Genomic DNA, 14,899 nt, shown 5'->3' on the forward strand with positions numbered 1-14,899 from the left:
TGGGCATAATAAATCAATTACACATGGCTCACAATTTTATTGAAATATAATAATATTTATTCAAATATATAAATATACTTTAAAAAAGTATGTGGTTCTGCCTGGGATCGAACCGGGGATCTTCTCCGTGTAAGGCAGAAACTAAAACTAACTCCGTTGTTGGGAGGTGGTTACCGAGTGAAATCCGGGGTTGTCCCCCATCTAGGAGAGTCGTTTTTCCACTTGCCGGTGTTGTGGCATCCTGAGTCATAGCAAGGATTTAGGAAATAACATGGGTCTCAAGCCCCCCTTACATGAGCAAAGCTTTATGAGGGTATTTTGTTTCCAATATGGTTGAGACAATGGAGTTTAGAATTTGTGTTTGTAGATGATGCATTCCTTAATGTACTGTGTTTTGGGAAAAACTAAGTAAAAAATCCCTTGAGATATTTTTGAGGCAGATGTGTTGTTGGTATAGTGTTTCGTGATGTAGTGGGTGATTTCATAATTTATTATAGAAGGTTTAGAGTGTGTGGCAGAGATTATGTGGTAGTTCGTGGAAAATTTACCGTTTATAATAGAGAGGTTTGTGTTTGTGATTAGGGTCAATGTTGTGGTTTCTGACGTCAGTTATATGTTTTGTGAGTATCGAATGGTGTATTTGTTTTTCGTAGAATTTATTAGCCTTTTGGATGATACACACCAGATGGGACATGCATATGTCATGATGGATCGAAAATCTGTTGTTATCTTTACTCATGGGGTTGTTTGCGAAGATTAAAGAGTAAAGTGGCTTAGTCCGATTTTATCGATGTGGGGTCTGAAGGTTAACTAGGTATTTCACCACTTTTTTACATGGGAAAAGAACGCAGTGAATATGCATAGGTGGATTTGAATCTACTGGGTAGCGACCTGAGAGCTGATGAACATGCTATAGATGGCAATGCCATCCGTGTACAGTGTCAAGTTAGTGTGAGATGTCGGAGGTATAAAAGTTGTATAGTTTTGGTGCAAGTACCGTTCCCTGTGGGACTCTCGACGAAGTGTTTTGTGTTTAAGCAAATTCCCCGCTGATTCTCACCTGAAAAGTGATTAAGTGAGTTCCTCGTAGGTGTGAGTCATTTAATTTGACCAGATTTTTGCCAGTTTTATCGAACTTTATGCACTAGTCTTTCTAACAACAGTATTGAAGGCCTTCTGCATATCCAGGAGGAGTGCAAGTGTATTTCTCCCGTAGTTCCAACGCCACCTGCAAGACTGTGGCACACGTGATAACCGCTGCACTACGGAACCATTTATTAATTAAGTATCTTAACGCAATTTGATCAGAGATATTTTACATAATTAATTGCTAAATTGTAGCAAATTGTTAAATTTCTTTTATAATATTGCATTTTTCACTTATTAATAATAATAATACAAAATAAAACTCGAATGTAATCAATAAAAAAATCTTGTATTATATAAGTACATATAGTAAAATATAAATTATTATAAAAAGTTTAATAATATACATAGTCCCTTTTTACATGGTAACTGGGTCATTAAGTCTATAATTATAAATACCTAAGCACATAAAATTGACTAGACAGACAGTTCACGAAAGCAATAAGTATTTACATGAACAATATACAAGTATAAAATTACTTACTTTAATACTTTTCACAAAACATATAAAAAATTAAACTGTACATCCGTTTCTTTAACATCATTTCGGCAACACAACCGACTTCGTCATACCATTTATTGTAAGCACACCGAAGCACAGACACTTCGTCTCTTTGTCTTTCGGCTGCTCGGTGTATTCGGCGAATACAAAAATAATCTCCAAAGGTTCTCCAATGGAACTCGTCTCAAAAGATCCACGTGGAATTTAATTTGTACGCCGTTCAAGACTTTACGCTCACAGCGGGCATTTGCTTCGAGAACGAATTACTCGACCCGCGGTTCGATGATGGAATACTCTCCAAAATCTGTAACAATTCAAATTATTAGTCCTCCCCTTCTATATCATCATTCAATTTGATATGCTTACCGTGATTAATCTGTCGAATCCGTATAGTAGACCTTCCTCGTGGTTCCCTTGAACCCATTCGGTTCTGTGATTGACCTTCAGACCGTCGGGAAGTTTGTTCGTCTTGGCGAAATCTATCAGCCACACTCCAACTTTGGTGTCGTCATAGATAACGAACAAACTGCTGCCGACAACTTCGCGGTGCTTAAAGTACTCAGACTGTTCGATCTTACTCCTAATATCACATAATCTGGAGGTTATCCTTTGTCTGACTTCGTCCTTTCCGGAAAGGAACATGTCCAACGTGTTTAACACTTCGTCGCTCGACCTGACTTTCTTCAAATCGGTGACTGGGGGCGAACCCCGGCACTTCATGGCTTCGATGCGAAAACCGTGGCTGCAACTGGACGACTGCAATTCCCTGAACTGCATATATCTCAACTTCGTCACGGCTTTCTGTTCGTGTTCCTCCTTTGTGGGAGCGTTAGGGTCGATGGCGATCATTTTCTGATACAGATCCGGTCGGGCCACAGTCTTTTTAACTTCGGACTCCAAGAAGGTCCTCGTACCCATCTTAATGTCGATGACGTACGGATCCTGGAAGCCGAGCAGGAGGTCCTGCAATTCGATGAACTTCTCCCCCTGGTACTCAACCTCTCGGTAGTACTTGGGAATGATGTCGCTGAGGACCGGGTCCTTGGACAGTTCCTCGTAAACGATACGTTCCGTGTCATCGGCACCGGGCGACCGTTTCTTCCATACGGTTCCCGGACCGGCGGGCGCCAAACTGTCCGGATGGCCGCTGAGTTGGAACCAGCTGGTGCTGCGACTTTTGAGCAACACGTCGCTAGCTGGTGCGCTGAGATCCAATGCGTTCTGCAAATAGAGAAGAGTGGATGTTAGTTAGGTGTGTGTAACATTGAATTGGTTAATAGAAATAATTAGTCCCGTAAAAGTTACGTTTTGCGTCAGCACTAGGGACAATGCGAATTGGAATTTTGCCCATAACGAGTGTGGAAACGTACAATAGACACATTAAACTAGGAACAAGAAGCGACAAAGGCTCAAACGCGGAGAAAAGTGAATGCGATTAATTTAATTTAATTAACAATTATGGTGCTTTAATGGTCTTCCTAAAATATCTCGTCAAGCTGACGTCAATGCGGTGTGTTTGTGTAGAATTTTTTCCAATATTAAATATTTATTATGCGAATTGTGCTTCTCTATTTCTGGTATGACCTCACGTATGTCGTCAAGGCTTCTCACATTGCAATTTTGCTTTTTTTTATTAGTCGCAACAAGGATTTACGTATTGGAATCTCAATTCGTCGATTAAAAATTTTCGCATGCCAGTTCCTAAATTACATACGTGAATATCAATGGGGTTCATCAAGTATTACACTTGCGTAAGTCAATTTTGCTAAATTAACACGATATTCGACACATACATTATTTATTGGCGATTTTTTCGAGTTTTCGGATCGGGTTTGCGCCAGTTCCATTCAGCGGGATCGCAAAGGTCAGTTTTAATCGTGTTTTTGAAAATGACCTTTTCGAAATTTGCATCGCGTTGACGAATGATCGTCACGAAAAAATGACAAGATAGAAAACAGTTATTGTAAACACATTGAACGCGCATATGTTTTGCATGAGTCGAACCTTTTAATTGTGTACATAATTGATTTGCGGAATTGTGTGTCCATTTCTTTGAAAATTGACTGTGCAGTGATTAGTTTCCAGTCCTCCGTTTACATAGAAAAAACGTAGTATTACGTAATAGTGTTCATTCATAAATAACCAACTGATTTATAATGTATTCAAAATGCGACGACAGTTAGTAATTTTATTATATGTGGAAATATTTTGTTACAATGAAAATAATAGTCCGACAGGCCTTGAAATTTACTAGTTTAATAGTCACACACCTACACGTTACCATTTTACACCAAAAGCGGATTTGTTAAACCTGTTTTAGTTCACAGGTTACTTGAATTACGTTTGTATATCTAGTAAGAATATAAAAATATAGGGATGAAAATGTTTTTAACACCATTACATCATTTACGATCAATAGAAGATAATGATAAAAATTATCAGGTCAGTTTCATATAAAAAATTAAAATATCAAAAAGTATTGAGAAAATTACTTCAAAGAGAATATGAGAAAAGGACTATCAAAAATATTTTAGGAACTCATTGAGATCATCTGAAGAAGACAAATTAGATAATTTGAAGAAAATAAAGAGAAAAATACACATAAAGAAGGTTACTTCAAAGAGCGGTTTAAAAATAAACGACGATTGAGAGAGAATAGAAAAATAAAAAATTTAAAAAGAAAGGAGCATAAAAGATACTTTCAAGGATTCTCTAAAAAAGTCGCAAGTAATCCAACTGAATTAAGCGAAAAAATGCAAGTACAAATATACGATAAGAACGACATAAATATTTGTAGCGACTAAACGAATCGGGAGCAATAAAATCGTTCAGACTTTGTGTGTACAATACGAATAAAAACATAAATAAAAATGTCCAAGGCGAATCAACTTAATCCAATTTAGTCTGGCGAATTGATCTAAATTTATCACGAAGACGAGATATGATCGGCTTCTATAAATACCGTGTCTTGTCAAAGTTAATCGAATTGAACAATTAACCCGGGTGACGTCAATGATAAAAAGGCGGCACCGTCGTGAGGAGGAACGGAATTGGATACTTACGATGGCGAAGAACTTGAGCAAAGACATGTCCTCCTCGTTGTTCTTGTCCTTTTTCGTTTTCGAATCGTTGATCGCGTTCTTCGATTCGGACGGCTTGATGCCGGCCTTCCGCCATTTCTTGAAGGCGTTGTGCGGGGACGGCGACCGGACCGGCTTCGTGCTCTTCAGCTTCCACAGATCGGCCGTCTCCAGGTCCTTATCGCCCGACTGCAAAAACGAGAACAGCAAATCAATTATTTTGCGGGATCGCACGCGGAATGCTAATGCTCCTTAATTGATCTATCCAGTTTTATCGGAATGCGTTCGGGTGTTCGCGTTTTCTTTCAATGGTGTCGCGGCGACCTCAGCATTTTTTCCGCGCCGCGTTTCCTAATGCAACTTCGCGAAAAACACGTGTGTTGCAATTGACACGCGACGGCGGTTCGGGTTTTTCGGTGCACACTTTGAACTTTCCTTTTAATAAGTACCAATTTTGAACTAATGTAAACAACTTGATCGTGGACGGTCCAATTACAAAACAAAAAATTACATGTGCAACGTCAATTAATACTAATTATAAATAATAAATCACAGATAGTACTGCAACAGTTTTCATTTATCCGATGATAGATTTCAAAGAAGCACGTTTCCAAAACCTGTTATTATGTAATTGTACGAAAGTTCTTAAGATATTATTTATAGACAACGTTTTGTACTTTTCCATTTTACGTTGTGTTTGTTTCGAACAATCAGTACCAAAACGTCAACAAGAAATTATGGTGAATTATGTTACCTGCTAACCAAGGGAGTAAACAACAACCGATTAGCGAATGCATCTCTAATTTATTTTTGATAATGTGTCTGGTACTTATATCAGTACCAAAGTAGTAAAACTAATAAAAAAATCCAAGTACCAATTTGTATGTTTGAAACTAGGTAGTACCAAAACCAAAGTTTTCTATTTAATAATGAAAACTAAATAAATTATTGCATTAGAATTTTAAGATAATAATGTTGGTCGGTTTTTTGGGTTTGAAGCTAGGTAGTACCGTAATAAAAGTTTTCAATACACCAATGTAAAGTGAATGATAAGTTTCATTCAGAATATTAAATTAATATTGTTGATGGTTTTATAGAGGTTGAAGCTAGGTAGTACCGAAACAATAAACTGGATAAAAACTAACTTAAGTGTAAAAGATGCAATTTTCAGCAGTTCGCAAGTTTTTCAACCAAGTGTCTAGATGAATATAATTAAGTTTTCGACAGTACTTTTATTGAAGAACCTACCGAAAACGTCCTGCATTTGAAACAGGAGAATTCCGAAATAAATCCAGAGTAAGTGTCGCGTCCCTTCATTGCAACTAGATTAACAACAGCTGGGACCATGGTGGTTTGGTTCACGCACATGGTATAGTTACGGCACTATCGGCAATCGAAATGAACCTTCACTAACTTTATTTTTTTAACGAATCACTGTCACCTCACAAATGTTTCTTCTCCTATCGACTGGTGTGTTCCGAGTGGAGGCAAAAACTGAGCAGTTCGTGTAGTGGCTCGCTACGTTTGACTGATTTCTCTTGGCCGCCGCGCGACATAGATATCGAAGCGCCCGATTTACGTCAGAAATCCACTTCCACTCCGCCGCTCGAAAACCGCACACGGTTTGGTTGCGGGCCAAACGCACACACCAGTCCGTCTGCACCGAAACGATGGGTTCACTAACTCCTTCGTTTTTTTGTTGTTGCATTTTTTCCAATGGGTTTTTACGGTAACCGGAAATTGGATTGTACTGATTGTTGAATTGGACGTTCGTACATTCGAGAAGTTCATTAAAATGGATTTCGGAATATTGGCGAATGCGCATCTTGCGATTTAGTTAATTAATTCATTTATAAGAATAAGAAGACATTTAAGGTTGAAGTTGAATTTCCATAACTCGAATCGTGTCTTGCAAGGAAAAAACAATGAGTTAATCAAACGTGGCCAAATACTGGAGGATTATCAGTCACATCTTAGAAACTACTAATCGAGTATTTAGAAAAAATAAAAAGTGTTTCAAAAAAATCTTTCCTAATAGGTTTTAAGATGCTTAAGGGCCAAACACCAATGATTTATTAGAAAAAAAACATTGGCATACTTCTTATTGCCGAATATTTTAAAATAAAGTGGAAGTTACATGTAAAACATTGAAAAAATTGTTGCAACTTCAACACTAAAAGAAAAAGTTTTCTTTGAACTCTCAGGTATATTTAATTTCTTTTTTTAAATCAGCCGTAAGAGAAACCACGTGATGTTATTTTTTGTCTTTCTACAGATTTTTTCAAGGAAACTGGCTATTTTAAAGTATGAAATTAAAAATTCTCTCTGAAAACCAATTTTAATCAGTTATTGGACAGCACATAGTTGATTATATTTATATCTATGACACGACAAAAAGTACAATAACAAAAACCACTATTAATTGTTTCACATCAATTAATTTGTGGCAAAACATGTGTAAAATCCGAGAATTGGAGAGTGTAGTAATATTCTCACGTAAACCAACCACCATTAATAACCCGGATGCGATTTTAAAAATATTAGTCACTGATAATAACAATTTTATGAATATACATGTGTATCATGAGTTATAATGCGAGGGTTTCGAGCGATAACATTTCGTTTGAGTCACCGACGAAACGTACTCACGTTGAAATTACTCAAAGTTCACAAATGCAATGCTGGAAGCAATTAAAATGTTTTTGTAAACTTTAACAGGTTGATCGTCGGGAAATCGAATTGCGTGTCGGATTTTCCTCTTACGTGCGGCTCGACAGGTACATAAAAGAAATTCAGGTCGTCACAGATTTCCTCCCGGCTCTTTAGTCGAATCTAGAAAACGATTCGTTTGTGTTTCTGGTCAATGCATTCGTTATCAACTGACTAATTAAGTAAAGGCTGATGCCAGATTAAACTAATAATTAAAATGCAATTAGTGAGAAAGAATGTGGGATATAATTTTTTACTTAATAATTATTTTACGAAACTCGTTAAAATTTACGATTCATTTAAAACCGATAAGAATTATTCGCGTGTCATAATTCTAGAGATTCCACGGTACAAAGTTTACAAATTTGCTGTATAAAATCGTCAAATTTCTGAGAAATTGATGATAAAACTAATAATATTTTTTGATATGAATTTCAAGAAAATTATTTTGTAAACAATATTTTGTAAGTTATTTATTTGTATGATCTTCGCAATTTTGTTTATGAATCTGTATTTTCATAACTTTTTTAATTTTAAACAGTGAATTGCAAAAAAATTATAAATATTATAATACATTAATAAAAGCGATTTAATTGGTTAACTTGTAAACGTTTATATTATAAGAACGATATTGACTCTTAAGTTACTACAATTAATAATTATAATATAAGGTGCTTGAATAAGTTCTCGCTGTTTTTTTTGTGAAAATCAATGCTTTATTTACACAATGTGGTGCACAACACGTCACTTAAAGTACAGCCCATCACAAGACACTAAAAACGAAACGTCTTTTGCGGCTATCCAAGCATGTATCCACATCTTCGTATCTTCATAAGAACGGAAGCGATGTTCAGCCAGGCCATGTCCCATTGAACGGAATAAATGAAAATCAGAAGGGGCTATGTCCGGTGAATATGGCGGGTGGGGAAGAACTTCCCATTTAAGGGTTTCCAAGTATGTTTTCACCGGCTTTGCGACATGTGGCCGAGCGTTGTCGTGCAACAAAATCACCTTGTCATGTCGCTGCTCGTATTGCGGCCGTTTTTCCTTTAGGGCTCTGCTCAAACGCATCAATTGCAGACGATAGCGATCTCCCGTGACGGTTTCCTTTGGTTTGAAAAGCTCATAATAAACAACGCCCAGCTGATCCCACCAAATGCAAAGGAGAAGCTTCGAACCATGGATATTTGGCTTTGCGCAGGGTGTTGATGTATGGCCGGGCTTACCCCACGATCTCTTACGCTTGGGGTTATCATACTGGATCCACTTTTCGTCGCCCGTCACGATACGCTGAAGAAAACCTTTCCTCTTCTGACGTTCAAGCAGCAGTTCATACGTGAGACGCCTCCGTTCGATGTCTCTCGGCTTCAGCTCGTACGGCACCCAATGTCCTTCCTTCTGAATCATTCCTAATGCTTTTCCAAGGCCGGCTAGCATCTGACACGCGTCTACATCAAGTAATGCCTCCAATTCTTCGTCTTTAAACTTTTTCGGTGCGCCAAAACGTTCTTTATCTTGAAGATCAAAATCGTCATTTTTGAACCGTCGAAACCAGTTTCTGCAAGTCGTTTCCGACAGAGCATGTTCCCCATACGTCTCAACAAGAATTCGGTGTGCTTCAGCTGCTGATTTCTTCTGTATAAAATAATGCAATAGAATTCCCCGTAAATACTCTTTTCGTGGCACAAAACTCGACATCTTTAAACACTCAGAACAAAATGTGGTTGACACTGTGGCAAACAGAAACACACTGGCGTTCAAGAATGCGAACAGTATTTCCTGGAAATGCGTTCGTTTCAGAAATATCATCCACTTATATTACTGGAAACGCCAATTACAGAAAACAGCGAGAACTTATTCAAGCACCTTATATTATTTTGTATTGCTTGTATATTTTAAAGTAAAACTAAAAAGATACCAATTCTGGAATATGTGAAAAAATACAATATATTGTAATATTATTATTTAGAAAAATTGTAAAAAGTGAGTTATTTATATAGAAAAACTACTAATTAAGAATAAAAAAATAAAAAATTTCTTTAATAAAATATAATTATTATTTATATGAAAACAGTAATAAATAAAAATTTGCAAAGCGACAATATTTTAATACATTACATACATACATACTGCAATATGTATATGCCTGAAAATTCTACAAATTTTGTATTGTATTTTTAAAAATTATAAAATTTCACAAAAATTAGTAAAAGTGTCTTATCAAAATTTTTCGAATATTATTCATATAAAAACTATAAATGAAAAACAGTATTTTATTGACAAAAGTAAAGAAATCTGTAAAAAAAAATTGAATAAAAAATAGTCAAACCAACATTTCCATTATTAAAAGTATAAAAATAAAAATTTGTATTATATATGCGTTTATGAAAATGATAAATTTAATTATAATAAGAGAATATTATGTTGTGTTATTTATATATTTTTAAAGAAAATCATGCAAAGATACAAATCATAAAAAAATTACCTTTATAGTACATTTTTTAATAAAATTGCTAAGAGTGAAAGCTACTTTACAGAGAAAAACTAAAATATTAAATAAAAAATAGTAAAACTGTAAAGTTAGTGAAAAACAAATAGATAAAAATTGGTTTACAGAAAAAAAAAATTAAAATAAAAAAATGTAAAGTTAAAAATTACATTGTAAATAAAATAATATAATTAGTATTCATATAAAAACTTAACAAACATTAAAACATTTGTGAAGAAAAAATCTAATATTCCGTATTATGATCATATTTAAAGAAAAAAAAATACAAATCGTAAAATAATTTTAAAAAAATTGTATTTATAGTATTAATTAAATTAATTAAATAAAAAAAAAAAAAAACAGAAAAAATGTAAAATTAGTGAAAAATTCGAATATATTATTTATAAAAGATTGTAGAATAATTTCCATTATTAAAATTAAGTATAAAAAATAAAAATTTGTATTGTGTATATGTTTTATGAAAATGACATACTTTAATGCACCAGGATGGATCCACCTTGTCGTGGTTCTGGGGCTCAGTACCGCTCCACAAGCCAGTGGTGGTGGGAAGCCAACAGATCTAACTGCAAGTCCAATCCATACCCAGGAAGATCTCGGATCTTCCTCAGATTGGACTTGTTTTTCCGAACCCAGTTGACAGGGGGCTGGCATCTTTGTCAGTCCCACGTCTTCTGGTTCAGTAAGCCCGTATATGCAAAAATACGCCCTGTTTTCCCCATATGTGAGTAATCGCATATGAGAAGCATTTTGGTTATGATCTCCGGATCGGTACCCGGAGAGGGGTTTTTACATTTTCCCCTCTCTGTTCCAACAAAAAAAAAAGACAGACTTTAATTATAATAAGAAAATATTATGTTGTGTTATTTATATATTTTTAAAGAAAATCATGCAAGATACAAATCATAAAAAAATTGCCTTTTACAGTCAATTTTTTAGCAAAATTGTTAAAAGTGAAAAATTAAAATATTAAACAAAAAATAGTAAACCTGTCAAATTAGTGAAAAACAAATAAATATAAAAATTGGATTATAGAAATAAATAAAAATAAAATAAATTAGAAACGTTTATTAAATTGTAATAAATTCCATTGTTAATAAAATAAAATAATTATTTTAATATAAAAATTTGTGAAAAAAAATCTAATACAAACAAATATAAAGAAAATTGTAAAATTAAACAAAATTATTCTTATTATTGTACTATTTATGTATTTTTAAAGAAAATCACAAAAAATAGTGAAAAATTTAGAAAAATAAATAAATCTGTGAAAAATTGAAGTACTTTTATTAATTTGTATTATTTACATGTTTATTATAAAAATTATAAAAAAATTGTAAAAAATAGTCTTAAAATTATTAATAGAATTAATACAATATTCTTTGTAAGTATTGTAACTAATTCTATTAAATTTAATATTTTCAAATAAAACTGTATAATAATTGATTAGTTTCGACAACTAACTAACTAATTATTCATACATAGTTTAACAAGGCAAATTTAGAAGCGCTTAATTAAAACACCAAACACATTTTCCAAACATGTAAATATTTATTCTCCTTCTTGCCATCCTCAACTGTATAACATTAAACACATATTTACAAAATAAATTTTTACCAAGAATTAGCGCTGATAAGGCCGCCAATTGCATCTCAATTAAAGTTTTTTCAGTCTAACAGCGATAAGACAGATCTAATTATCACTAGTTCGTCGCGTTTCATCATCTCATTTAGCACTTCGCCATGGACTTTGCACCGAAGGAATCCCATTGAAATTACAAGCGAAAACAATGTCACTTTGGCAGTTTTTTCATGTTCAACAAAACATTGCGTCATTTAAGTTTCGTGTTGTCGCACGGATCGGTCGATCGGTTTACGAAACCGATTACAATAGGCGAATCGTTATGCAAGTGTAACGAAAAGGCGAATTGGCACGAACTGAATATTTATAGGCTGATTATCGGTCACTTTAGGTTAGTTCAGTTAACCACCGACTTTGTGTGCACAAAAGATTGTTCTGTGCGTAATAACATATAGTAATTAATTTATTATCTATTTATTGCAGTTTGTTGGTATTTATAGAAATGTTTGCTGTGCAAAAATGGTGCAGTTATGAAAACTCATTGCAAAAATATTTATATAAATCATACTGACATTTTGTCCTTTTGTTGTTTATATTTTATTTGTATATATATTTAAAACATAATTGTGAAAACTATTATATGTTATGGCTCCAGAATATAACTTTTATCAGTACAGTTTCTGGAACATGGAAATTATGAGTAGTAATTTTTTGAGTTAAATTGTGGAAAAGTTTTCTTTTATATTTTCCCGCAGTGCTTTCGTTGTCAATGGAATTATTATATATATACGCATTTAAAATGTAATTTTGAAAATTTTAATTTTACCACTTCATTACTATTAATATTATATATTGGAAACAGTAAATTACGTTTTTAGGTTCATGATTTATTTGAATAAATTGTTATAGTTTAACATTTTTGAGAATTCATCAAAAATTTGGACAAAAGCATTCCATATAAATTAAGTGAGAAAGGTGAGGATTAGTCGTTTCAAATTTTCTCTTTGCACATAGGGCAAATGAGTTTTTATTGTGCGTATTGTCACATTCGATGAAAAATGAATTAATTACGACACTCCTCACCGGTCTGGACAATAGGATCAAGCTAGTAAACTTAGTGGTACTGATTATCTAAGAAGAGCCTCATGATCATTTTCTACTGTTCATTGCCAGTAAATTGAGCTAGTTCAAGAAAATATAACCCAAATATTTCTTCAAATGTCTATTACTCATTTTTGGTTCAATTTTTTACGTAATAATGCGATAAACGTTTAAATATTTTTCACATAGATCTTGATATTACTTATTCAAGAAAACGATTCACAATTTCCTACGTAGCTGTTGTTTAATTTTTATTAAATTTAATATTTTTTACTAAATGGAGAGTAATATATGCCATTATTTCTGATTTGGATATTAACACTTTTGCTACCTGTGATGACTATCTATGTCTGACACTTATAAAATGTAATAATTGTTAATGTTTGTTTTAGGTAAAAATTAAATTAATCAAATATGTTTATAAGCACAAAAGGTTTTTTTTCTCCTATTAACGTTTCCAACATGTTCCGTCCCATAACTTAAGACACCATCTGTTCCGGGAGATTTTACCGAATTTTTGTAGTGTTAAAATCAAGACTGGTAATTTTCTTACATACTACATCATTTATTATTTGTCAACTATCGAATACTTTGTTTAAATATACCTACAGTTTTTTTTGCCAATCGTTTAAATTAAATTTAATTTGTTATTCTTTAATTCATTTTATATTTTTATTTGTTTTGGTTTCTTTTTATTAATTTGTTAATATAGTTAAGTGAGATTCCCGGATTATAAATTTAAGAATAGTAAAACAGAGTGTAAAATTCGACTTCACACTAGTTGAAGAATAGTTGACTAACGAAAATAAAGGTTATATATACTTAAATTAGTTAGTGAATGAAAATTTTTATAGTAATACATCATCGATATTTTATGTAAAATTGATCCCTTTAATCTAGCATAACGAGTCTTTCAAAAAGGCCCCGATTTTACCGATTTAATATCTATAGTATTAATTAAAATTAAATTACCACCGATATGCCGTTACAGTAAAACCTAGGTTGATATTTTCTTCAGTTCCAAGAACCCAGCATTTTTTCTTGTGGCATGAATTTGCTTGCCATTTTAAAGAAGCATGTTAAAGTTACACATAAATAAGTTAAATAACTTTATTTTAGTACACACATTATGCACCAAATGAAAGAAATATGAAAAGGCGTTTTGTACTACTCTCTAGAAAATATTTATCTGCGCACTCGTGGTTTCCTGTTGTTGTTGATAACTTTGAAATTTAACAATTTTAATACCAAAGTACATTAATTAGGTTTTTTTTTCGAATGAAATGACACATGCTTAAACGTAATAAAGAATTCGCCTTGATAATGCACATGATCTGCAACGTGTCCGATATTACATCCAACATTGATAACTAGTGGAATATTTTCGTTTTTATATTTTAATGTATATCATTATTGAATGACTTCGATAATCCTTATTGTCTGTTATCGTATGGGACATAGGCAGCACTTAACAAATTAGATCTGAGTTATCTGCGTAAAACCCCAAAATGTAAATTAATGAGCATGAAATATTCATTGGAGTTAATTAATTAACACGCTATTGTTAGTTACTCTTCGTTGATGGGTTTAAAAAAATCTGGTGTTTTATAATCAAATTTGAATAGTTGTTTACGATATTAGACAAAAAAATTAAGGAAAAATACACCAACATAACTTTTTAATCATTTCCGATGTTTAATTATTATTTTTTATAGCTGTTAATTAGTACAAAAAATAGTTTTAACAGGAGGAACGACCATAAAAATATTATGGTGCGTTTTTAAAATTGTAAAAAACCGCCCGTAACTAGTTTAAAATATTTAAGCCTTACCATATAATTAATCCGAAAATTTTGTTTACCGAATCAACGTAAACAGACCAAAAATAAAACAATAAACGGTCGCATGAAACGCACTTTGGAAAAAGTGCGAAAAACTGGTTCCGCCAACACAAATCAATTGACCGACCAACCAACCAACCAATAAATTAACATATCAATCGCATGTGATTAATTGCCCGTCATTGATTCGCATTAATTGAACCGAGAAATCTTCATCATTTTCGATGCGTAATTGAGGCAGATCAGTGTGCACAAACGCAACCGGATTCGATCTCGTAAACGTTAACTGGCACGTTGACCTAAAATGAAAAATACCGATTTTCGATTGTTGCGTATCGACAGATGAAAATCGTTTCAGGGTCAAGTTCTTTCACGAATCCGTCTCGGTGTTTTCGAGAATTCCTCTTAATGCAGATGTAATGACTGTTTGTGGA

The 14,899-nt window shown here is 33.3% G+C and overlaps 1 protein-coding gene across 5 annotated transcripts in view; it reads right to left on the reverse strand.

Annotated features, from left to right (window-relative positions):
- Positions 1-1,416: 1,416 nt before the first annotated feature.
- LOC109598141 (inositol-trisphosphate 3-kinase homolog) overlaps positions 1,417-14,899 on the reverse strand; it is a 60,042-nt gene continuing 46,559 nt past the window's right edge. For 4 of the 5 annotated variants that reach the window (XM_020013980.2, XM_020013979.2, XM_049967199.1 and 1 more), the window contains 3 exons: positions 4,711-4,917; positions 2,015-2,869; positions 1,417-1,952 (listed from right to left, as the gene is read on the reverse strand). In XM_020013980.2, coding sequence (XP_019869539.1) covers positions 1,869-1,952; positions 2,015-2,869; positions 4,711-4,917 — 1,146 coding nt within the window. In that variant the 3' untranslated portion in view covers positions 1,417-1,868. Of the gene's footprint in view, positions 1,953-2,014; positions 2,870-4,710; positions 4,918-5,976; positions 6,250-14,899 lie in introns of those variants that run through there. The other variant, XM_020013981.2, reaches the window with a different exon arrangement.

Source organism: Aethina tumida, chromosome 5, assembly GCF_024364675.1.
Source record: "Aethina tumida isolate Nest 87 chromosome 5, icAetTumi1.1, whole genome shotgun sequence".
Classification (NCBI taxonomy): Eukaryota; Metazoa; Arthropoda; class Insecta; order Coleoptera; family Nitidulidae; genus Aethina; species Aethina tumida.